The sequence below is a fragment of the Crocodylus siamensis genome, chromosome 3 (genome assembly GCF_052110815.1).
Source record: "Crocodylus siamensis isolate JL-2025a chromosome 3, ASM5211081v1, whole genome shotgun sequence".
In the NCBI taxonomy this organism is placed as follows: Eukaryota; Metazoa; Chordata; order Crocodylia; family Crocodylidae; genus Crocodylus; species Crocodylus siamensis.
Window position 1 is genome coordinate 60,634,182 of NC_143397.1, and position 26,092 is coordinate 60,660,273.

The following is a 26,092-nucleotide window of genomic DNA, read 5'->3' on the forward strand; positions in this document are numbered from 1 at the left end:
ATACCAGTTACAATCACAGTTGGAACTAAATGACACCCTGTTGACAGTTTCAGTAGACAGTGCAAGGATTGAATGAGCATGCATTCTTGGAGGTGGTCTTTCCAGAACAGTGTTGAGGCAAACTACCATGGTGGTGTGTGGCTTAATGCTGTACCAGTTTTATGAATAAATAGACACCCCGTCTCCAGGGCTGTTTAATCTGGCATGTTTCACAAGCATCAAATTATTAATAACACAAGAGATGGAGGCTTGAAAGTGAATAGCACATTCTGAAGACTCAAAATGGCTGGATAAATTATAGATGAAAAAGAGGGGTTTTTTCTTTTGTTTTCTACTCTCATATCTTTGTACCTCCTCTGTTTAAATCAGTCTGGCACATTTTTTATGTTTCACAAGACTATTTTCTTCCAATTCCTTTGAGTTTAAGATCAATGCAGTTTTTATAGTAGTATACTACTAGTGCAGTAATATTTCTTCAGACATATTTCTGTTATTTTTATATCACTGAGGTCAATAAAATATTTGTAAGAATTTTACTTCAGAGGCTCAAAGTTAATTTAATTTAATTCAGTAGAAGCATTTCTAGGGATTAGTATTTTGTGATTTCCAGTATATCAAAGTTGGGATGATGGAGAGCAGAGCAGATAGGATAGGGAGAAACTATAAAATCAGCTGTGTAGATTATATTCTTTCAGATATGATGTCCACATAGCAAGAATTCTGGTTTTGTCACATTAATTATTAAAAATTTCAACTGTATCACTTAATTCAATACAAAGTATAATAATAAATTTTAGAATCCTTTTTGGTAATAAAGAGGGCATCCGTGCTATGATAGAACATTTGTTAAAATTTGAAACTAATGTAATGGTAGCACATTGACTTGCAGATTAAGTCTCTGGATTTGGCTGTAATTGGACTCTTTAGGCAGAGGCTGTGCATGTCGGGCACCTATACACAAGGAGCGAGACTGCTCTGACGCACTGTAATTGCAGCACATCTGAGCAGACTCAATGAATCGAGTCTGTTGGAGTGTGGTAATTACTCGTGTAATTATTCATGACTCAATCAAGTCTGGTGGAGCGTGGTAATTACTGTGCTCCAACAGACTCCTGTGTCTTGTGTATCAGCGTCCCTGTGCTTAAAGATGGCGGCAGAGGCACTTTAACTAAAGCTCATATGACAAACTTTAGTTAAAGCATGCCCGTAGCCATTTTTAAGCACAGGGGCGCTGATGCACAAGATGCCTCATCTCTCAGAGCCACTATAATTGATGTGCCTCCCCCACCCCCACTCCCGGAGCACACGTGTAAGTGCCCATAGAGACTTGATTTGAGCTTGCAGTTCTTCTAGATCTTTCATGGCATTACATATTTGTATCCTCACAGACTGCTATTTCATTTCCAAATTGGAGAGAGGGTAATGCAGTCATTTTATCATTTTAGAGAGAGGACAGAGAATGAGTGAGCAGAAGTGTTATAAATGTCTGAAATACCGTTACCTCTATTTTATAATTTTCCATATTTTTCCATATTATTTTGTATTTCCATATTTTATAGTTTTCCTTTCTGTGTAATACTGTAGTGCCTAAGAGCTGTAGTCATAGAACAAGATTCCATTTTATTTAGGCACCACTCAGACGAAACAAAACCAATGTCCCTACTCTTAAAGACTTTACAATTGAAACATATAGTACATGGAAAGAAATGGAAGAAAAACAGAGAGACAGCATTGACTATACCAGTCAAGCTGTAACCTCAGCATACAGACATCCTAACCATTGTAAGTATCATAGCAAAGAATAGTTTTAAGGAGGGATTATGAGGAAATCAACAATATGACTTTATAGATGTTAAGGGGGACTTCCTTTTAAAGGTCAGGGCATCATAACTGGGGTTTTAAGATTTTTTGGGCAAGACTTTCAGTAATTTTTTTGTACACCAAAATGCTTTAAAATGTTGGGTAGATGCTATAAGTCATTTAAGTTGATTGTTTTTTAATGATCAGTATGTAATATTTTTTATGTCTGCATTCTAGCATGACAGTGATCCATTCTGTAGGATTTAACAGGATCCAACCATTATGTACATATGTGTGTGGGGGGGGTTTCTTTTTTAACTCTCACTTATTTTTGTGGTGCAATAGCAGTCCTTTTTTTCCCTCCAACATTAGTTTTATTAATTTCTTTTCCTTGGAGAAGAAATATCTTCAAGAATTTGCAGAACTCTTCAGTTTTTCATCATGTGCATTTTTGCCACACATTCTTTGATGTCTACAGGCAGAACCAGCTAATTCTTTTGTTTGCAGGGCCTGATATGTCTACAGTTAGTAGATAACAATGCTGTGCATCCTGCATCTGGGAAAACGTTTACAAATTATATGTATTAGAATTAATTATACCTCTGTAAATTTCAGTTCACAACTGTTAACTCTGTTTCTTACCACAGCACTAAATAGTCACTGTCTGATGCCTTTTCCTTATAATATAAATAACCATAAACTCATTCAGTGTAAATCCTTACTAAACATGTCTTACTTCTCTTTATGCTATACTAACAGTTCTGTTTCAACAAAACTGTAACTACACCAATATGAAATGAACAGAGACCTCATCAGGTCCATGATTAAATATATTCACCAACCTCAGATTAATTTAGTGTTTTAGTCTCTTGGGTCTAAATTGAAAGTGAACCACCAGGCAAATGAGTTTAGTACAGTAGTGTTATTCTCATTAATTTGTTTTAAGAATAATGTAACTGCCACTAAGATTATAGTTTGTTCTTGGGATAACTTTTCATAGATTTCATAGATATTAGGGCTGGAAGGGACCTCGGAAGATCATTGAGTCCAGCCCTCCGCCCGAAGGGCAGGAAGTCAGCTGGGGTCATAGGATCCAGCAAGATAAGCATCCAATTTGCTCTTGAAGGCATTCAATGTAGGTGCTTGAACCACCTCCGATGGTAGGCTGTTCCAGACCTTGGGGACTCGGACAGTAAAGAAATTCTTCCTTATGTCCAGCCTGAAACGGTCTTGTAGTAGTTTATGACCGTTCGACCTCATCATCCCTTGGGGCGCTCTGGTGAACAAATGTTCCCCCAGATCCTGGTGGTCACCCCTGGTAAACTTATAGGTGGCCATCAGATCACCCCTGAGCCTGCACTTTTCCAGGCTAAAGAGCCCCATCGCTCTCAGCCTGTCATCGTAAGGTCTGTTTTCCTGACCTCTGATCATGTGCATGGCTCTTCTCTGGACTTTCTCAAGCTTCTCCACATCCTTTTTTGAATTGTGGAGCCCAAAACTGGATGCAGTACTCCAGCTGTGGCCTCACCAAGACTGAATACAAGGGGAGAATGATGTCCCGGGATTTGCTTGAAAAGCATCTATGGATGCAAGCCAGCGTTTTGGTCGCTTTAGTAGCCGCAGCATCACATTGCAGGCTCATGTTCATCTTGTGGTCAGCGATGACCCCCAAGTCTCTTTCTTCCGTAATGCTAGCCAGAGTAGCACTGCTGAACCTATAAGGATGCTGCAGGTTTTTCCTCCCAAGGTGGAGAACCTTGTATTTTTCGGTGTTAAACAACATCAGGTTCTTGTCTGCCCATTTGCTGAGCCTGTCCAGGTCAGCCTGGATCACCCGTCTGTCTTCTGGCATGGATGCTTTGCCCCAAAGTTTGGTGTCATCGGCAAACTTGGCCAGTCCACTCCTGACTCCAGTGTCCACATCATTAATGAAGATGTTGAACAATATGGGTTCAAGGACAGAGCCTTGGGAGACCCCACTGGTCACAGGACACCATGATGAGTCACTGCCATCAGTTACAACTCTCTGGGTCAGACCATGGAGCCAATTTCCCATCCAGTGGAATATGGTAGATCCAAGGCCACAGTTGGCTAGTTTCGCCTGGGATACCAGATGGAAGGCTTTTTTGAAGTCAAGATATATAACATCAATCTCTTCTCCTTTGTCCAGGTGATAGGTCACCTGGTCATAGAAGGAAATGAGATTGGTCAAGCAAGACCTACCCGCAACAAACCCGTGCTGGCTATCCCTTAGGATGTTGGCATCGGCCAGTCCATTAAGGATGGACTCATTAATAAACTTTGCTAAGATCTTTCCTGGGATAGAAGTCAGGCTGATGGGCCTATAGTTAGCCGGATCCACTTTCCTCCCTTTCTTGAAGATCGGCACCACATTGGACTTCTTCCAGTCTTCGGGCACTACACCAGAGCGCCAGGAGTTTTCAAAGATCCATGCCTGGGGCTAGGCTATGACGCTCGCCAGCTCCTTGAGTACCCTGGGGTGTAGATTGTCAGGGCTGGCTGACTTGAAGGTATCCAGCTTCTCAAGGTGTTCCTTCACGAGGTCAGCATTTATGGAGGGCATGGGATCTCCCCCACCCGGACCTCCCTGTCCTGCAGCAGGCATGGGTGTCCCATGGGACTGATGAAAGACCGACACAAAGTACCCATTTAATAGGTTGGCTTTTTCCTGGGCATCAGTTGTCAGTTGACCCATCTGGTTCAGCAGGGGTCCAGTGTTGCCTTTGCTTTTTCTCTGGCTCCCCACATATCTGAAAAAGGACTTTTTATTGTCCTTGATGCTCAAAGCTAGTTGGAGTTCAGTTGCAGTTTTGGCTTTCCTGGTATGCTCCCTGCAGGACCGGACCAGTGTAGAATAATCCTCCTTGGAGATGAATTCCGTCCTCCATCCTTTGTAGGCCTTTATTTTTAGCCTTAGGAGGTCTGCTAGGTCCCTGGAGAGCCGGGGGGGGCTGCTGTGCCCTCTTGCTGCCTTTCCTTCGAGATGGAATAGACTTAGCTTGTGCATTGAGGATCGCTCCCTTGAGGAGCAGCCACTCTTCTTGAACTCCCCTCTCCCTGGGGTCATGGGGTCATGGTCCCTTCGGGCCTGACTGACAAGCCTCCTGAGCTTGTCAAAGTCAGCTTTTCTGAAGTCAAGGACTTCCGTGTTGCTGACTGACTTGCCAGCTTTACGGCAGATGGTGAAGGTGATCAGCTCGTATTCGCTGTCACCCAGCTTCCCATCAATCACTAGGTCGCCGATTAGGTCATCCCCTGTAGCCAGTACCAGGTCGAGCAGCGCTTTGGCTCTCGTTGGCCCATAGACTTCTTGAGTCAGATAGAGGTCATCCACGCATGAGAGGAAGCTTTGCGACCGCTTGGATTTTGCCGAGTGATCCTCCCACAAGATGTCTGGGTAATTGAAATCACCCATGACAACCATGGTCCTGGAACATGTGGCCTCAGCCAGCTCCAGGGCAAACTCCTGGTCAAGCTCAGGACTTTGGGTGGGAGGTCTGTAGTAGACTCCCATTGTTGTGTCCCCTGTGCTGTGTTCCCCAGGGATTTTAACCCAGAGGTTCTCTAGCCATCTACCCTCGTCACCAATATCAGCTTGCAGGGACATGTAGCTTTCCTTAACACAGAGAGCTATACCCCTGCCCCTTTTATCTACACGATCCCTCCTGTACAGGGTATAGCCATCTATACCCATGGTCCAGTCATGGGTGGAGTCCCACCAGGTCTCCGTTATCCCAGTGACATCATAATTATTTGCTTTGAGCAGGAGGACGAGCTCCTCCTGCTTGTTCTCCAAGTTCCTGGCATTTGTGTACAGGCAGGCAAGTGTCCCCTTGGGGGCTCTTGCCTTGCCCACAGATTGTACCAGGGCTGGGGCCAGGGCTCCCTTAAGTGCCCCAGGTTTGTCAATTCCAGATACCCTATACTTAAATAAGATTATCAGACAGGATCTAAAATAACTAGAATCTTACTGGTTTCCTTACTGTATTAGTTACTTTAAAATGTGCTATTTTCCGTAGTAGATGTTGTTTTCACTTCCATGTAAGTATCTGTGTGATACAAAGCAATGTCAGAGCACTTGCATTTATGGTTAAATAATATGATCTAGATCCCATCACCCTTGATTTGCTATCTGAGGCTTGTATCCCTGCTTCGGAAGGATCTTCCACAGTGCTTCTCAGTTCACAGAGTCAAAGGCTTTCATGAGGTCCAAGAAGGCCATGTAGAGAGGTTTATGTTCCTGTTCTTTTTCCTGCAGCTAGCAAGCTATGAAGATCATGTCAGTTGTGCCTCTTGATGCCCTCAAACCACACTGAAATTCCAGGAGGACCCCCTCAACAAGGAGATGGTTCAGGAGGATTCCTGCAATGATCTTTCCTGTGGTAGAAAGAAAGGTGATCTCTTTGTAATTTCGAGTCAAACTTGTCTCTTTTCTTGAAGATTTTCAGTCATGGCATGCCTGAGGTCATCTGGGCTTTCCTCATCTTTCTAAACCCTTAAGATGAGGGCATGGAGCTTTCTAAATCCTTAAGATGAGGGCATGGAGCTTTGATGTGAGCTCCTCTCCCTCTTGCTTGAAGATTTTGGTTGGGATTCCATCAGTTCCAGATGCCTTGTCATTCTTAATCTGTTTGATGGCTTTCCTCACCTTATCAGGGTTTGGAAGAATTGTGAGATTGTTTCTGACTGGGTGTTGCAGGATGGAGTTGAGAACATGCTCGTCAACAACAGAGCCTCAATTGAGACGGTCTTCAAACTCCTCCTTCTAATGGTGATGGGTTCCCCCTTCCTTAATCAGGTCTTGTCCATCCTTACGTCTCAAAGGGGTTGGTCCCTGAGTGCTTGGACAATGGATGGTTTTGGTGGCATTGAAAAAAAAACTCATGCATATTGTGAATGTCTACTGGTGGTGGATCTGTACTATAATATTTAAATGTTTCTGAAATGGGGTGCTACTCAGTTCACAAAAGTCATGGAGTAGTGTCTCAAGTCCAAAAAGGTTGAGAATCACCTGTATAGTCTTACCCTTTTCTGTTTTCTGTGCTACTGGCATACTACTGGTTTAAACACAGTTTGGCAGTGTAACGTAGACCGAACAATTATTCTTAACCATGTATTTTAAAATACTTGTGTGTTCTAGGTTGTGTTCTTAGGCTTGGAAACTCATTTAGCTTCTCTCTGGGTTAGGATGAGAAATGGGCAGCAGTGAATGGGAGTCTGTAGTGCAACTAGTGTCTACATTTTTACTTTTACTATTATCCACTATTTATGTCCTTTGCAGAGATTCAATAAGGGGCTCCAAGGTTGTTCTCTCCTTGGAGCAGGAACTGATGATAGACAGGGAGATAGAGGTCACAAGAAGGGAAGCAACAATAAGCAATTTCTATGCAAGTTCTATCTTCTGCCTGAAGTGCTGACTTCAGTCTGCAGCACTGTCAGTTCAGCAGATAATATATCCGTTTCACACTTTAAACTTCGTCATGTAAAGTTTTGGGTTTAATATTTTACTGGCAGCTTTACAAAAATAGGAAGATGTAACAAAAGATAGAATAAACTCAAACTTCTGTTCTGAAAGTTTATAACAAAAAACTGGTATATTATCCTGTATGTAATATTTTTATTAAATGCATTAAACTATTTTCTTTCTTTGATGCTATGAGGCTGTGTGGCAGTTTTAAAAGGGTAGAGTTTGGGGAGTGCTCATAGAAGAGACTTAAGAGGAACAAATAGATGCTTAGGATTAGCTCATGACAGTGGAGTCTGTTTGCATTGCCCCAGTTGCAGAGCTGAGGACTTAAAATTTAAAAGTAGCAGCATATATATATATATATATATATATATATATATACACATCTATAGATAGACCAGAAATTGCAGTAAAAAATATGATCGTGCATTATCATTAAGAATGTGACTATTTAAAGGTTTATGTAAAAAAGGATGATAAATTGTTTTCTGTGTCTAGTGGGGATAGAGCGAGAAGTATTTCAGTTTAAATTGCAAAAAGGGAGATTTAGGTTGGACTTTAGGGAAATCTTTCAAAATCCAAGGGTAGATAAGCACTGGAATAGGTTACTTATGGAGATTGTAGAATCTCTATCAAGAGAGGTTTTTAAGAGCAGGTTAAGCAATTGTCAAGAAGGATTTATTTATAGTTGATCCTGGCATGGGGTAGGATGGACTTGTTGACTTTTCAAGGTTCTTTCCATCTCTCTCTTCTATTTTTCAGCAAATTATAGTTGTAAAGAGTTAGTAAATTCATTGATGCTTTAATGAACTTTCTATAAAAACTGTTTATGGGTCACTTATACCCATTTTAATGTCTTATGTTGATGTGCTTATAACCAGTTATAACACAAACTACTCACAGCTGTAGCAGATTTCAGTATCTGTTAATCTAAGGATACATTTATAATGGATTATAAAAAGTTTGGCAGAATTTAAAGTAGAGTGTAATTGCTTTTTATTTAATTTATTTGTGTTTGTGAATCATTTGGGATGGGGAAGCAAGGAGGCATTACAAAGACAGCTGTGACTTGGATTTAATTGAAATGGAGGTTTGACTTACATAGACATTGTACCAATACATATTTTTTTAAGTCTTTGTAGTTATAGACTGGAAAAAAATATCATCACAAAGAAAAAAATGAAAATTGATTTACAGGGTAGTTCAGGCTGATGTTAGCACAGAACTAATAACAATACTAAGCTTTCACAAAGGCTGTAAACAGACATTGTGTTTCACCATTGTGTTTCCCTTTTTGTCCATGGATCCTACAGACTGCCATTGTCCTGCTTCAAGTACCTGTGAATTATGCAGGATAATGTGCTAACTGTTTTCTTGGGACAATGACGTAAGTAGCAGCTGGAAGCTAATTGTGGCTCATTTAACTTAACTGCGATTAATTCCAGGGACAAGCCTGCCAGGCTTTGTGATTTTAACATCTGATGAAGTAAGCTGCTGCTTACCAAAGTTTATGCATCTCTGACTTAGTTAGTCTATAAGGTTAAAAACAGGTGACCAAATTGCCCAGGACCGAGCCTTTGATTTTGGGATCCTACAGATATATATGCCTATTGTTCTCCCCCCCATCCTCCAAGTACCCATAAAATATCCAAATTAACACATTGTCCAGGGACAATTGAGACTAATTTGAGTTAATTGCTATTCATGATGCTTGTGTAAAAAATTGTTCCAGCTAGTTTTATGCAAGTCAAAATCCTGCCTGGATTAAACTGGCCAGTATGTTTTTAGTCTATGACAGCAGTGCCTAAACTTTTTGGTCCACAAGCTGGGTGACTAGTGTAGCGTCGATCCGCAGGCTGGATCCATGCCATGGGGCCAAAGCCTGATCTGGTGCATGCTGAATTATGACCTAGTCCTCCAAATCCATATGGTGGCTGCACCTGTGGTCCCAGCCCTACATGGGATCGTGCCTTGTCATTCCATCCCCATGAATTCTGGGTTGGGCCAACCTTGTGTGGGTGTTCCAAGTCAGGTCAGGCTGCTGTACATCCTCTAGATCAGGCCCCACCATTTCCCTCCAGCCCCATGCTCTCTTGATTGGGCCAGGCTGTCCCACATGCACAGAATTGAGCCCTGTTGTTTGCCCCTACCCAGGCATGCTCTGGATCAGACCAAGCTGCTTGTATATATGCAGGATTGGGTATAGCATTGGGCCCTGCCACCCCATCGCCACATGTGCCTGATGGGGCTCCATCTCCCTCCCCTGTGTGGGCAGATGGGATCCCATGATCTGAGCCATGTCATTTGGCCCATGGGGCTTAGAAATTTAGCAGTGGAGGAGCAGTGGCAGCATTAATTGTCACTGCTTTCCACTTTTCCCTCCCCATCAAATTTCCAGACCCCTAAGCACCCCTGGCTTAATTTGCAAATTTACCCTGCCTTTTATCTGATTTCAGAATTACTGTGAGTAGTTTCTTCTCTCTCTGCTCTCCCTAGCCAACCGCTGGCAGGAGAACTGCAGTGCAGCTTCGATGGGGGCTACATGTATAAACAGCTGTCAAAACCTGGCACAGTCAGTCCTAGGTCAAATGAGAGGTCTATGTCCAGCCATAGTGATTCTTATCTATATATTCTAAAGTGTTTTTATGAAGACAAATAGGTATCAATAACTCCATTTTACAGATGTGGATCTAAGACAAATTGGGATTACAGTGGTTTGCCTGAGATGACAGAGAAAAGACTGTAGGTTTCTAAACTAGTTGTTTAGTGCCCTCTTCAGTAAAGCACATTGTTTATTTGACTGGCTATGTATACAGCCATGTTTACTGTGTATTTGCTGCTATATTTATAACTAGTAATGGTGTAAGTACTGATGAGACATTTCCTGGTTTTGTTTTTTCAGATCTCTCTTGCTTGCTGAGCTTGAAAAAGAAGAGAAAGAAAAGGACTGGTATTATGCTCAACTTCAGAATCTGACCAAGAGGATTGATAGTCTCCCTCTTACTGAAAATGTAAGCAGCTACAATAATAACATATTCTGTTATGTACCCAGTGCTGTGATGAGTATGTAAATCTTTTGTATTATAAAAGCTAAAATTCTTTCCAGCAGAAAATTTAATATAATCTTTCTTGTGTTCCAAAATGTATACACACATTTTGTTAAAATAATAAAATGGCACTAGTACCGATAACTCCCTGCTTTCAGACACTACAAGAAAAAATCCAGGGATTCAGTCCCTCTTGCTGTGAAGGGATTTGGCAACATCACATATAGAGTTACCCAAATGAAGTATTTTTATTCTTTTGAAAATTGCCTTTAACTTTGAAAATCTGTGCTGTGTTAGCCAAAGTTTTAGTTTAAGTAGGAGTCTTTAACCCAGAGTAGTGTTAGAGACTCGGAACTTGAATAACATGCAGGTATAGTCTGAGCAAGTGCCAGAGACCCTCTTGTTTGGTTGGGGGTTTTGGGGAGGGGCTTTTACCACCTGCAGTGCCTTCTAGTGGGGTGTGGGGTGGAAACTTCACCAACATTTAACTTTTCTTATGTATAATTGAGTTTAAGGCCTGTATCAGGAAGTATATTTTCACTTTTTTATAATGGTGCTAAAAGTAAATATATAATGGATTGCCAAAAAACACACTCCAACCAACTGCATGCCCAGTCCACTGCATATTTTTGCACATTGTTTCTGAGTAGAGGGTTTTTTTCCTTTCTCTAGATTTTCATCTTTTCTGATGAAAAAATCTCAGGCTGTTTATGAGAGCTGAAAAAATACCTTTTTATATACGCCCAAAGCAGGGGGTGTCAAAGATCTAGTCCATAGAGCGCTATCGTTGGCCCATAGAACTCCTAGAGGGGGCAGGATGAGCTGGGGAGGGTCCTATCCCCAAAATCCAGTCCAAAGTATCCATGCGTATAGTTGTGTTGACAATATAGTGCGCATATACACAGGTTTATGGGAGGAGACATCCTGTGCAGATACTTGCACAGCCAGCACAGGGCTCCCAAAAGAAAGGCAGCAGAATGGAGCGCCCTAAGCAGGACTGGCACTAGGGGAGGCTTGGGGGACTATAGCCACCCTAAAATTCCCTGTAGCCACCCCTCCTTGTGCTGTCACCTCCTGGCTCGCTCAGCTGAGCCCACCATGCCACTGCCCCCCACCCCCTAGAAAGACCCTGACTCTGGCCCTGAGCCCACAGAGGACAGCCTGCCGTTGCTTTGTACACAAATGTGGGAGGACACATGCCTTCCCTGGAGGTGCATGTAGTGGATGGAAGCTGCACCCCACACCCCCTTCCCAACCCCTCTCTGCCCCATTCTTAGCCCCGGGGTCGCATTCACCGCTCTGGCTGGGCAGCACCTGCCCCAGCTCCACTCCCTCCCTCACTGTGGGGGCCTCAATCTGTGCCCCCATGCCCCTTCCTCCCCACAGACTTACATAGCTGAAGTGATCAGAGCTAAACATCCTTTACTGTTGATACAACCAATAAACTTTATTGCTATATTTGTTTTTTACTGTGTCAGTTGTGGACCTATGCACAACATTTTTATAGATTCATGATCTGATTTATCACCATATTTGTACTTGATTATGCTAATTCTAGGAGTAGGAATAATGTTTTATAATATTTGGCTCTATTATTATATTTGCATTTCTGTTATTTTTTGCTTAAATTTATACTGTGGTTGTATGTCTGTTATGTTGTTCCAGGAGCATGGCTTTCAGCCAGAATCCTTAATAAATTGAATCTGAAAAATTAAAGGCTTAAATAAAATATAAAATGAATCTTCATACAATATGTTTCTTAAATGAGATTTTTCCTGTATAAAGAAGTTTATTCTAGCAAATTGTTTTTGTTATCAATACTGAAATTGACTCTTCCCCCTCATTTTCCAGGCTTCTAATACTTAGTTTTATGGGCCCATAAAAAGCCTTGAAAATAAGAAGAGCTAGTTAGTGTCAGAGCTGTTTACACCCGTGTTTTAAGTAGTGCTCCTTAAGGACACAGCAATCTCAGTACTGTGCTATTAGCATTTCTCTTATTTTCAAGACTTATAATAGTTGCCCTGTGACAGCTGCTTCCTCTTCATTCTACCTGGTACAGTCAAAGAGACTACAGCTAGTTACAAGATAAATACAGTTACAGCTAACACACATTTCTAGCATTCTTTGTTTCCCCTCTCTCCTTTACTGCTACTCTTTTTCCTTTAAACCATAAGTTACAAAATAGACACTGAAGCTGAAAAATGCCATGCATTTAGCAGCATGTGCCCTTAACTGGTTTACATTTACATAATGTAAGTAATAGACAACAAATTGGGACTGACATTATTGTGCAGTTAGGCAAAATTAGCATTTATCTAATGTATGTTGAATATACTGTAGTAATGTTTTAGTACTTCCATAAACCTTCTTGATGCACTGTATAGTCCTTCCATAATGCTTAAAATGGCTTTTGGAAACATTTAGCCTTGGTACAGACATTCAAAAAGCCTGAGGCAGAATCAATCTGAGTTATGTGGTTTTCTGTAAACAGTGTAGTTTAGTGGTGAATAGAACACACATTTGCCCAGGGGTGGGGGGGATTCAAATCTTAGGGAGAGTTCTGCCATTTTAGGTACCTGGTCTTAGAATCTAATCTCCTTTGTGTAAATATGTAAAGTCATCACTAAATCTGAGAGGGAACATTCTTTTTCATGCTGGGTTCATATTTTGGTGACTGTCTCCTCAGGTGCCTGTCTTTTGGCGCTTTCATGCTTTTTCCCCTAAGAGATATAACTTTTGATGTTCTTTATGCAGTAGATCTTTTAAAACTCACATGGCATTTATCTTGTATAACTTCTGCTTCTGAAGTGTCATGTACTAGGAAGCACTGACTTCACTCAAAACTAAATATTTTGTGCATTTCAGCTGATGTGCATAGCTAGCAATCAAGGTAATCAGCTGCATCAAAGGATGTTGGTAACTAAACAAATCTGTGAACAAACATGGTTTGCTAGACTTGTTAATTTTCCAAATGATTGAATAATTATTACCTGTGCATTTCTGAATATAAGATAAATTTTTTAGCAGAAATAATTGCTCTTACAATAAGGCATGAGGAGGTTACGGCTAAGAACTGATTTTATTGCTGGCTTTTACTTTTTCAATTAATCTTCAAACGAGAGAGTTTTAAATATACATTAGGATGTTTAAAATTAGATCTGCTGATATCTTGGAGAACATACTTTGTAGAATGTTTCTTCTTTTAAAGTCTGGTGTGGATTGTATGATCAAATATGTCTAACAGTAAGTAGTAAAAGTGCTAGTATTTTAGAGGTAGATTAATATCTTTGGAGTCTTTTTTCAATATTGAATTAATGGCGCACAGAACAAATTTTCTGATGGTATGCTGTTTTAGATATGGATGAGTAAGTGTTCTGTGCATGTGGCAATGTGATTTGTTTTTATGTTGGTATATTATGCATAGACAGGTGAAAAGCCTTCCCTACAAATCTCATATTGGCTGATATTATATGTTCTTGTTTATAACTTTTGTATATTTTAAAAGGTCCTATATTCAGACTTTGTTCAATTTTACTAAGTTTTAGCATGGAATACATCGCTCTGCTTTTGTTCAAAAAGCGTAGAGCTCATCTTCCTCCTTGTTTGTTGAAATGTCTTTTTTGTTTTGGATTTCAGTTCTCCTTGCAAACAGACATGACCAGAAGGCAATTAGAATATGAAGCAAGACAAATCAGAGCTGCCATGGAAGAGCAACTAGGTACTTGTCAGGATATGGAGAAACGAGCACAGGTAATGTTTTGCCAACTGGCTTTACTGTTTAAAGTTAAAATGAATGAAAGGAATCTGATTTTTATTAAATTACTTGTGGTTGTATCTTTGAACTGCTCATGGTTGAGTATTTTTTTCCTATTTAGTATACTTTCTTAAAAACAAAAATGGGAATCAACACAGGTTTTATTAAAAAAAAAAAAGACAAAGAAAAAGGATGGAGACAAGGAAGGTAGGAAATGTTACTCTCACAGTTTATTCAGTCTCATGAGCAGTTTTGGGAACTCCTGAGATTTAGAAAAAAATAGTTCACAAAGAGAGAATTTTTTTAATATTGGCCTGTGAATATTTTAAACTAAAATTTTTGCAATTTTAATTTAAATAAGATGTAAATGAAATTTTCTTATCTGCTCTGTACTGTTTCTTATTTACTTAGTACTGTTAAATATAAAATAAAGTTAGTTACTTTTTTTTTAACTCCATTACTAAAATATATGTTTAAAGGACTCATCTTTAAACCCAGTTATATCAAAAATATATCCACATTTATCATACAATAAATCTGTTTGCTCTGATGGAGAGTAATGAGTGTATATATAATTATGTAATCACATCCTGTCACCCATGTTTGAAAATATAAATTGAAAGTAGCTGTGTGGTACCAGAAATGAAGTAATTGATTACTGACAACGCAAACTGTTATGTGTCTGTTGTTGGTTAGCATACGGAATTCATTACTACTATTTCAGCTGCTTCAGAGTAATCAGCTAAGCAGACTAGCTTTGCTTTCTTTTGACTGAGTTCAATCCAGGTGAATTCTTTTTAGCAAAATGTGTTCTTTTATCTTTGTTTTCTTCACTGACTTGCTTTAATTACAGCATGTGGTTACATAGGAAATAATTCTAATTAATTAGCTGCTTAATTGAAATTTAAGGTAGCTTTTCATAATGAACCACATAAACAATTAGTAGGATTTTTCTGAAACCTCTTGTGATGTCTTTGAAAGAGAGATTCATAACCTTTTGGTCCCTGAGGTGTGCAGGTTAAGGCTGTAAGGGAAAGCAGTGCAAAACCAGCTTCTGGACTGCTGAGCATGCTTGCCTGTTGCTCACAGTACAGTAAGCTGAAGTAAGTTGAGATAGTAATGGTGTCTGGTGGCTGGACTTTTAGAAACACTGAAATGTTTTACTCCTACTAAACAGGAGTAACCAAAATCCTTAGGGCAGGGGAGGGAGCAGCGATAAGGAGATCCCTGCGTGGCCCTGCTGTCCCCAGCCATGCTGGCTCATGTCTGGAGGCCACGGGGGGCGGAAGCAGGGTGGAAGCCTCAGGAGTGCATGCGGCAGCAGGAAGCTGGCCCTCCCCCTCCCCCTCTCCCAGACAAGCCACCCATGGCCCCGTCCTGCTCTAGACATGCATATTGCGAACCCAGGCCCCAAGCCCCACCTGGATGGGCAACAGCCTCAGCCCTGCCCAGCTCCCTCTCCCCTCAGCTTATCTGCTGTAGCTGCTTTGCAGGGTGCCTGGGGCCATGTGCATGTCCATGCACATAGCGCCCCTTGTCTTACTGCCTTCCTCCTGCTCCCTCTCAACTCCCTGCAGACTGGAACTGCCAGCCTGTAGGGAGCTCGTTGCAAAGTGGCAAAATCTGAGGGTTTCTTTTGTAAACAAGAAATCTGTTGTTTGCCTCTGGTAACAGGTAAAATCCATGGTTTACTATTTTTTCCGTGGGAGATGGAAAACCTGGATCCCTGCTCATAAGGATTAAATTATCTCTTTAGTAGCTACTCCCTTTCCTGCTCTTTGTTTTTCTGCAGGGAATTAACAAGGGAGATCTTAGTTCATGAAGCCACTTAAAATATTCAGTGTCATTTTGATTGCCATCACAGCGCCATTTTTACAAGATTAGGAAGAAGGAGGAAGATATGTGCATGTGCACTAGAACTTATATAACTTTTCTCTGCATTCTTTATGAATTTTTTTAGAGATGCTGACATTGAAAATGATTAAATGTTATAGATGATTGGAAGTAAACCTGTGGAAAATATTCTGAATCCCAGCCCCAAATAATTGGGTAGGTGAGCTTCATGAGCAGGGATCACTTTTTCTTCTGCAGTTGGCTACACATGCATATAGCAGTAAGGCTCAGCTTCTTCATGAATGCATTGCTAAGCAAGTAGTTTGGAATTTGGTCCAGGAAGGCCTATACCGGGGCCTGTCTGTACCTTAAATTGACTAGGCACATTGCTTATGTCCATCTACTTCAACAGGAATGCTCAGCTTTGCCAGAGTTGGCTTGGGGGGCCTGACTTTTCACTATACATGTCCATAACCACTGTATGGTTATAATCACCATAGGGACAGTCTTTTATTAATGTATAATGTCTAGCACAATGTACACTCCAATTCCAGTAAAGAAGTCTAGAATGTTAATTTATTCAACACTAGATCAAGTCTGAAATGCCTTATGCTAAAATGCAAGGAATCTCTGAACAAAAATTAGAGAAGCAATATTTTTATGTATATACACAAAAAATATACTCAAGGCAACTGGCAATAAGGCTTGCAAAGAGGGGCCCAGATGATCCAAAGGCTTTCTTCACCACAGCTGATTGAAAAGGCATAGCATCCCAGTAGCCATCTAAACAATGGGACATCTGTTGGCCTTTATGGAACAGAGCTGTACAAGCTATGTACTGAGACCTGGGTGGAGTGGTAGCACATGACTGCACCCAGTTAAAAGTGAGTACCAACACTACTTCAGTATAAGAGAGGACATTTCAGACATCAGTTGACAGAATAGAAATAGCCCCAGAGAACCCCAAAACAAACTTGGTTTCTGGCTTCTGAGCATCTGTGGTTGAACCAGTTGGTCCACATATTCCCAATTAGGAGGTAGGGGCTGAAATATCAGGCTGACACTTTAGCCAACCTAATCCAACCAAATGGAGAACTATAGTCATCATCTGCAGTCCCTTGATGTGAGGGTGACTGTCTTCCAGTAAAAAAGGAAGTAATTGTAGAGTCCATACATGGCCAAGGAGGCTGATCTGAGATCCCTATGTTTGACTGCAGACATGGCAAACAGTTTGGGGAAGTAGTAGCAGATCCTGGTGGTGTCAGATCACAGATCTTTCCCTTTGTCTCTCTTGCCTATCCACCTCAGTAGGGGGACAAGTTTGCTTAAAATGATTAAGACCTTGTTGTACATCACAGCACACCATTCAGTGCTTGAGTCTCCTGGGTACTGATGTTTCTACTGCATTTCTTCAGATTGGCCTTTAAAGTGTCCTTGAATCTCTTCTTTTGTCCACTTCTGAAGCAGTGACTATCAATGAGTTGGGAGTATAGAACCTGGTTTGGGAGCCAGTTTTCAGGCAGGGTTCTAATCTTATGATGGTGGAAAGCACAATTTAAGAAATGTTCAAAGACGGCTGGCAGATTTTGTCCAATTTGAAATATTGTCATTATGTTTACTTTATGGCAAAGGTGGATACCCAAGTAGGAGAAATGCTGAACATTCTCCAAGGATTGCCCTCTGGTTGTAATGTGTGGAAGATGAGCTGGTTAGTTTGGGGTGCACATAGTTTTCATTTTCACAAAGTTGATATTGAATATGAACATTTCATATGCTTCACAGAAGCAATCAAGAGGGACCTGGAACTGTGGGGGCACATTCAACACAATCGTCAGCATACTGAAGATTGGAAATGGAGGTGAGTGTTGGTGCAATCATCAACACTCCAGTTCTAATAATGAAAGGACCCATTTCCAAGCCATTGCTTAGGACGGGTGCTGTAATGTTATCATGAAGAAGTCTGATAATGGTTACAACTTGGCAAGCATCCAGATCTCATCAGATGTTCTATATGGCCTCTCTGCTAACTGAATCAAAGACTTTAGGTCAGGCAGCCATGTAAAGGTTTTAATGCATCTCACAGCACTTCTCCTGCAGCTGTCTAGCAACAAAGATCATATCCATTGTACCACTGAATGGTCTGAAACCACACTGGAACTCAGGTAGAATCTTCTCAATGAGGAAAGTGGGTTTATTGAGGAGAAAGCAGGCAAGAATCTTCCAAGCTATGGACAACTACACCACAATAATCACTGCAATTTGATCCATCTCCTTTCTTGAACATGATGCATCCAAGTCACTGGAAATCTGTTCATGTTTCCATAGTGTAGTTGATGACAGCATGTTTCCACCTTGCTTATAGATTTCAGCTGGTATTCTATCAGGACCACATGCTTTGCTGTTCTTCACCTACTTAATGACTTTCAAAATCTCTTGATAAGTTGGTTGATCTGTAAGAGAGGTCTTAATGGGATGTCATGGAGTGGCTTTGATTGTATTGTCTCTGACATTAGAAGTGAAAGACAAAGGGTCATGAGATGTTTGTTGATGCCAACTGGGCATTCTGGCATCTGAGTAATAATTTTTGTCTTTTCAAGACCAAAAACCAACACCGTAATAGCAAAACCAACGCCATGGATGTGTCCCTTTTTCATATTTTCTTTTAACCCCCCGCCCGACAAAAACAAACAAACAAAAAAACCGGAGAGGGGAGAAGTAGCCACCACCGTGCTCCTCTTCATGACTTGTCCCTCTTCTGCATGTCTGGTTTCATTAACCTCAGTTCTCTAACCACAAGTACTTTCCTACGCTCCAGACAGTCCCTGTCAGTGTTGTCCATCAGGATGCTGACGTTCCAGGCTGCAAATTTCATTACTTCATTTGGACTGCAGATAGCGTGATCCCACTGGATGCTGTTGGCCAGTCAGGTGAAGTGAGACAGACTATGTTTAGGGCACCTTTTCCAAGTTCCTCCCCATATCGAGTGAGAAGGAGTGGATCCTAAATAAGCCTTGTCAGTCATGATTGCAGCTGCTGAATTTCACCTCTATCTTAGTTCCAAGTACAAAATGACCATCATACAATCATTGCCTCCATGGAGATCCATGACTGGGGGCTTTGGGTAATCTCAAGCACCTGCCCCATTGCCACTTGGCCATTGCTATAGGACTTGCTATTGATAGGAAGACTCCTGCACATGTCTTCTTTTAACGTGGGGATAGCATTATGCATCACCAGTCACATGAAACCTTGTGGGAAGGAAACCTTAATCTAATGGCAGGGAATGCTAGACAATCAGAGGTTTCACCCACCTTTGCAGCCACTGTGAAGTATTTCTCTTCATCCACCTGCTCTGGCATTGAAGACTTATTTTCATTTTTGGAGAACTCTATGGCAGCTGCCAGAATGCCATGGAAAAGGGAGACAAATTGGAGCTGAGGGAAGAACTAACCAAGAAATCCAGTGATGAAGGTCCAACTCCTCAGCTGAGTGTATCCTCCTCCATGGCCCCTGGTGGGCAATGAGGAACCTAGCTAGATGTAATAGGGAAACCAGAATGTCTGAGGCCTGAGCCTGAACAAGAATTCCCTAGGTCATCTCCAATCCCTTTACAAGGAAAATCAAACTGTGGAAAGAGGACTAACATTTGGGACATGGCTGGATCCTACTCATTATGTGCTCAGAGTTTTCTTTTCATGTGAGCATGTAAGTTACATCCCTTCTGCTCCTGGTAAGAGATACCTCACCTGATAAAAATGCTTGCTTTTTTTACAATGTATTCTTACGGACCCACTTTTTTCACTGTATATTTTGCAGTAAATTCCTGGTAGCACTTAAGAAAACTCAGTTTTGGGGCAATTTCAGTCATATATAGAATCTAAATGTTAGAGCTGGAAATAACCTTCTGGACCATCTATTTGTCATTCTTCCAGTGCAAGATTGTTTTTGAATAAAACATTTTTCTAGTGTTTAAGATAAGTTTTCTATTCTTTTGATCCAGTGAGTGATGAGACTTGGGGGTCATCATTGACCACAAGATGAACATTAGCCTTCAATGCGATGCTGCGGCTAGTAAAGCAAGCAAAACACTGGCTTGCATCCATAGATGCTTCTCAAGCAAATTCCAGGACATCATTCTCCCCTTGTACTCGGCCTTGGTGAGGCCGCAGCTGGAGTACTGTCCAGTTTTGGGCCCCACAATTCAAAAAGGATGTGGAGAAGATTGAGAGAGTGCAGAGGAGAGCCATGCACATGATCAGAGGTCAGGAAACCATACCTTATGATGACAGGCTGAGAGCCATGGGGCTCTTTAGCCTGGAAAAGCACAGGCTCAGGGGTGATCTGATGGCCACCTATAAGTTTATCAGGACCACCAGTATCTGGGGGAACGTTTGTTCACCAGAGCACCCCAAGGGATGACAAGGTTGAACAGTTATAAATTACTGCAAGACTGTTTCAGGCTGGACATAAGGAAGAATTTCTTTACTGTCCAAGACCCCAAGGTCTGGAACAGCCTGCCATCGGAGGTAGTTCAAGCCCCTACATTGAACACCTTCAAGAGCAAATTGGATGCTTATCTTGCTGGGATCCTATGACCCCAGCTGACTTCCTGCTCCTCAGGCAGGGGACTGGACTTGACGATCTTCCGAGGTCCAATCCAGCCCTAATATCTATGAAATCTTATGTTGTAATGATGCCTCTGTGAGTGCCACCTAAAATTGCACTGATCTTTTCCTCTGGCATGTAGCATTACAAATTCAAGGCTAGTTTACAGTCCAGTAGTTTGTAGCTTTGTTTCTCCGACTAAATATTAATATGTAAATACTCAGATGCTTGTTAGATGTTCAAATATTAGCCGCCTTGTTTCTAAGATGACTTTCATTCTGTATTTTCTTTTTTCTATATTTCTAAAGCTTTGTTCCTTTGTTATCTTACTGTTTCTTTGACATTTACAATTCTCAATTTATGGTTCTATTCACTTTCAGATCATTAATTAAGATAAGTAAGACTAGATGCAATGCTGATCCCCTGCAGTAACCACTACACAAACAAAGCACTTTTTTAGTACAGCACTATTAACTGTCATTCAGATATTATGATCTGGGTTTTTTAGTCATGTAACTATTTAATGTTGGAAAATCCTATAAGTTTCAGCTTTTTATTTCTGTCCCATTATTATTGACTTACATCAATCTTATGGTATAACATAATAGCTGTAGTATAACTTTAAAATAGTTTTGCAGTATGTTACATATTTTTTCATGCATTGATTTTTCCCTGCCCCTATCCAAGAAGCATAGCACATGATCTGAGCCTGCACGTATTATATTCTGCAACATAACTGTTTGCAAAATTCTAGGTTTCTAAAATATACTACTTAATTTTCATGATTGCAACAAGGTGGTGGGAAAACATAAATTGACTAAATTGTATTAAAAGGTTTCAGTAAAATCACAAAAAGTAGCAGCAGAAAATCACCTTTTTATTTATCCTGCAAACTCTTTTGGGAAAAGTCCTTTATTATGTATTTAAAAAGTGCCTAACATAATGAAGTCCTAGTCAATGGGTCCTCATTATTATGAGGACCTTTTTGTCACTGCTCCATATTAATAATACTAGTACATATAAAAATGTCCACAACTCAGCTGTTGTAGCTAAAGGTGGGAGTGAATTTCATAGTCAAAGGTTCATTCCTTGAAAATATCCTTATTTCAGGTCTCAGATCTTTAAGTATTGGGGTCTTACCTTGTGTGTCTAACCAATAAACATATTCAATTGAGAACATAAGGCCGTTTCTAACCAAAACTCCAGTCAGTCTCTTAGGAATTTATTCATCAAAAATAACACATTGAAATGCATCTGGAAATGAATCAGTAGGCAGTGCAGATTCCAAGCCACAGGTATCATGGTCTTCCTGTAAGAAATCCTTCTAACTAGGTCACTATATTCTATAGTAAATGTCTTCAGAGGATCCTGGTGCTAGCTTCATAGAATATAAATGCATCAATTGAACAGAAGGCAATAAAAGCATCTAAGAGACTATTTTAAATCCTTTGATTTATATAGCAAAAGGCAAGAAAAATTCCTTAATTGAGTTAACAGATATTAACTCAGCCATTTGTCCTAGATGTTTACTCCAACATCATATCCGTTTTACCTGTCTTCATATGAGCCTTAGTATCAACTAGACACTGGGACTGATGGTCTGTTTTGTTAATATGGAAAATTTTGATCAGCAGTGTTGGTCCTGTGTGTGAAATTACAGTTCAAACTTCTTCATTAATCTGTTCATTACTATTATTGCTGCAATAGCATGAAGGACTAGGTCTCAGTTGGGCTAGGTAGTGTGCAAAACAAGAACAAAACAACAGTCTCTTCTGTAATAGCTTAAAATATAAGTATTCAACAGGAGGCAGACCAAGAGAGGAGGAATGCAAGGAAGTAAGACAGTATTGACAAGTATAGCAAGCAGTGGCCTCAGCGTGCCAAATTTCTCTCTTTTTTTGTAGATATTGCCTTCTAAGAAATAATTCAAGATAGGATAATCAAGTAGTTTTGTAGATGTTTATGGACAACAGGCAGAAAAGGCACAGTGCTGTATACTTGACAAGTGGAAGTTGGAGGCCAGCTTGGAGGTATGACTCGATATTTTGATGCAGAGTGAGAGTCAGTATAGAGTGGGGATAGGTTAAGACAAGCATATATTATGTTTAATGCAATAGAAGTGGGGAAACCACTTGAAGGCTTCAAAGGGACGTGATATTGTCAAAGTGAAGGATTAGGAAAAAGATCTTTACACAGCAGTCTGAATGAGTAAAAGTGTGGAAAGACTGCATTTGTCAAGGCGAGGGAAATGATTGCTTCAGTAATTGGGACATGAAATGATGAGTGTTTTAGTTGAGTGGATGGATAGGAAAGGCTATATTTTAGAAGGATTAATGCGGAAATTTACGAATAAACTTAATATTATGCCCAGGTTACAGAAACAAGACATTGTGCTTCCCAGTGATCAAGAAAGGATGAATCATTTGGGGGAGTTGATTATGAGGTTTGTTTTAGCTATACTGATTTTGGAGAAGGGAAGCTAATATTTTAGTTTAGACAGAAAGAGTCAGGTCTGGGATAGAGAGATCTGAGTCATCGACACAGAGATGATCATGTGTTTGAGGTACCAAGGACAAAGCCATAGAGAACTTTTCTCAGAAAGCTGGAAAAGGAATGATGAAGATCCTCCAAAGGATGCTCTGATCGAGTTTTTAGAAAGGTAGAAAAGAACTAGAAAGAATGGTCACAAAGGCCAAGAGAAGTCTTTGGCAGTTGCTATGAATACTGATTAAGCTGGGGGGTGGGGAAGAGAGCAAAATAGAACTCTCTTCCATGTGAATGTGGATTACTGTACTTCACCTGAGGGCAAGGTAGGGTGGCACCTTAGGGCCTTTATGTACATACATTTTTGATTAATCGAGTGTGCTCTGCACTGCGTTGCATGCAGTTGTATAAGTGACATAATGTACATCAGCATGCAGAGAATGGCGGTGGTGCTGCCACCATTTTCTCAGCGCTGACTTGCATTTTGCCATTTATACAAATGCATGCACCCAGCGCTGCGGCACAAACATATGTACAAATGCTCTTTAAAGACCAGTTCTTTCAGCAAGGCATAAGCTTTTGTAGATGACAGCCTACTGTGTCAGATGCTATGACTAAACTACCTGAGCTTTGAAGGAAGACTAGAACAATACTGATCCAACATCCACCGATGCAACTAATCCTATCCTTGCTCTTCTGGTCATATTTTAGTGCCGGTTTGGATTTTAATTTTTTCCTATCTTAAAAGAAAGTTAAAAAAAAAAACATTAAACATAACTTATTAATAAATGTAAATAAAATACTAGGTATTTTGGAACAAAATGTAACCAAAAAATCCTTGGTATAATGTCTGTTATTCTCAAAATGTGGGTTTTTGTTTGGGGGGATGTACATCTGAGAAATTCAGACATTTAAAAGCATATTTTTGTCATGGCTCCTTCATGCCTAGTTTGAATCTGTGGAATTACTTGTTTGTAAATTTAGTTCAGATAAAAACATTTTTCTCAAAAAAAGGACAGTTTCTGAATGTGTCATGTGAGATCTTGTATCTACTTATTGGTGTAACAACTAAAACAATTAAGGAAAATGGTTGTGCTTTACATAGTTTTGTATGCCATCTTTCTTTCTTTGATTGTTCTTAGCATTATTTTTTCTTTTTTGTTTTAAGTTTTTTCCTTTTAGTTTTCCTACATCGTAAACAGTCACAAGGACTATGACTTTATGTACTACTTGCTTAATTTTTCCTATTTAACTGAAATGTTATTCCCCTTATGTGTAAAAATTTATTTTAAATATTAGGAAAAAGAAGACACTAGTGTTTTCAAAGTTTTGTTAGAATTAGTGAGTTTGAAAAAGGAAATGTCAAACGCCAAACAAAACAGCAGCTGTTTTAAAACATGAACATATTATATCACAAGCACAGAGGTATATGTCATGTTTAGGAAAATTTACTGGCTACAGTATTTTAGCCAGAATTTTATTTTAAGGACAGTGTCAAAGCTAAGAAGAATCAAAGAGTATCTGCTCTGGTATCTAATATTAAGAATCAACATGTGACAGCTGTTCCATTCTTGAAACAAAATATGTAGTATCTATGTTAAGCGTAGAAAAAAATTGTGTCAGATGCATCTCTGTTGTGACAGATAAAGGCTGTATAACAGCAACTCTGGTAAGTTGGCCCTGAAAAAGCTACAGCCTTAGTAAAGCTCCCTCTGCTGGACATCCAACAGGCCTGCTAGTGTAGGTCTACCGTAGATTTTAATCTTCTAGAACTCAAATGATTCACTCTGTTTTGCATCCCTGGGTGCCATCTTGGGACAGAGATCCTCCATTTAGCACCCCTGACAACGTTTGAGACCCCACAGTCTGACTTTAATACCCCTGTGGCTAGTAATGTCAGTTGCTTAAACACATCCTTCCCAGAACACCATACTATGGGCGCTCTACATTCACCGCTTACCTCTCAATAGTTGCGTAATTAAATTGTGTAACACAAACTGACTTTTTAAAAGGTTCCTGCCACAGATCCATGCACAAGAATAAAATACCTATATTAATTTTCCCTCTTTCAGTTCCTCATCGCTAGTGAGAATGGCCTCTGGACTTTGGCCAGAAACATTTTAGCAGTCCATTCTCCTCCTCCCCCCCCGCACATGATTTCTCTGGTGGAAGATTATGTCCCCCTCTCTTTAAATTTCATTTCAAGGGCCAAATCAGTTCTAAATTCTATTGGGCAAAGCCCAGTTGTCAGATTCCAAATTTCAGCTAAATTGAGCTTAATCATTGAAGTCTGTGTGTGGCTCTACCACCAGGCAAGTATCCTCCCTCCCAGACCCATCATTTCTGGGCTTTGAATATTCCCCAAATCCACGGCAGGCATTCTGTATGCAAGCTTCAAACCCAGAGGCTGTAGGATTCAGATGCCTCCTAGTCTCGTTTGCTTCTACCCAAAAGACTGAGGAGCAAGCCGTGGGGGAAGCATGAATGTCGTCCCCTGTTGCCACAAAATTGTGCAGTTGAGTTCCTGCATTCAGGGAAGCTCTCAGGGATCAGTCTGCTTGGAGTGCAATAGACAAGTCTCAGCCTGGAGAACTGCCTTAGGGAAATCTGCCTTAGGGGTTAGCCTGTTAGGAGTGCAAGGGATAAGACTCACCCTGGGAAAACCACCCCCTGGATTATGGCCAGCTATCTGCTTGTATGCTTGTAGTTTCTTCTCTCTCTCTCTCTCTCAGATGTCTATAAGCAAGCCCATTCTTTTACAACCTCCCATCCATCTCCTTTGTCATGTGACATCCAGTCAGCTTTGTTACAAAATTAAAATCCCCACACCAGGCAATCCATCACATAATTACCATTTTGCCTGGATAGACTGTTTCTGAGAAGTAGCAAACTCTTGTCTTGTTATGCCTTCACTGCATAGAAGGCTTCTAAGGTTTTATAATCCTTCTTTATTAGTCCTATGTCACCATCTTTTTAGTTTTCAGTCCAACTTGGGTGTGGACACAGGGAAAGTTTGGAGCCCTTTCAAAAGAGAAATTTTTAAAAGAGCAGCAGCTGTTACCTTATGCATGAAGGGAGAAG

At 40.5% G+C, this 26,092-nt stretch overlaps 1 protein-coding gene across 2 annotated transcripts in view; it reads left to right on the plus strand.

The window, feature by feature from the left end:
* APC (APC regulator of Wnt signaling pathway) overlaps nt 1-26,092 on the plus strand; it is a 174,653-nt gene that overhangs the window by 99,226 nt on the left and 49,335 nt on the right. For both annotated transcript variants that reach the window (XM_090038378.1, XM_090038379.1), the window contains exons 5-6: nt 10,191-10,299; nt 13,972-14,085. In XM_090038378.1, coding sequence (XP_089894504.1) covers nt 10,191-10,299; nt 13,972-14,085 — 223 coding nt within the window. The remainder of the gene's footprint in view (nt 1-10,190; nt 10,300-13,971; nt 14,086-26,092) is intronic.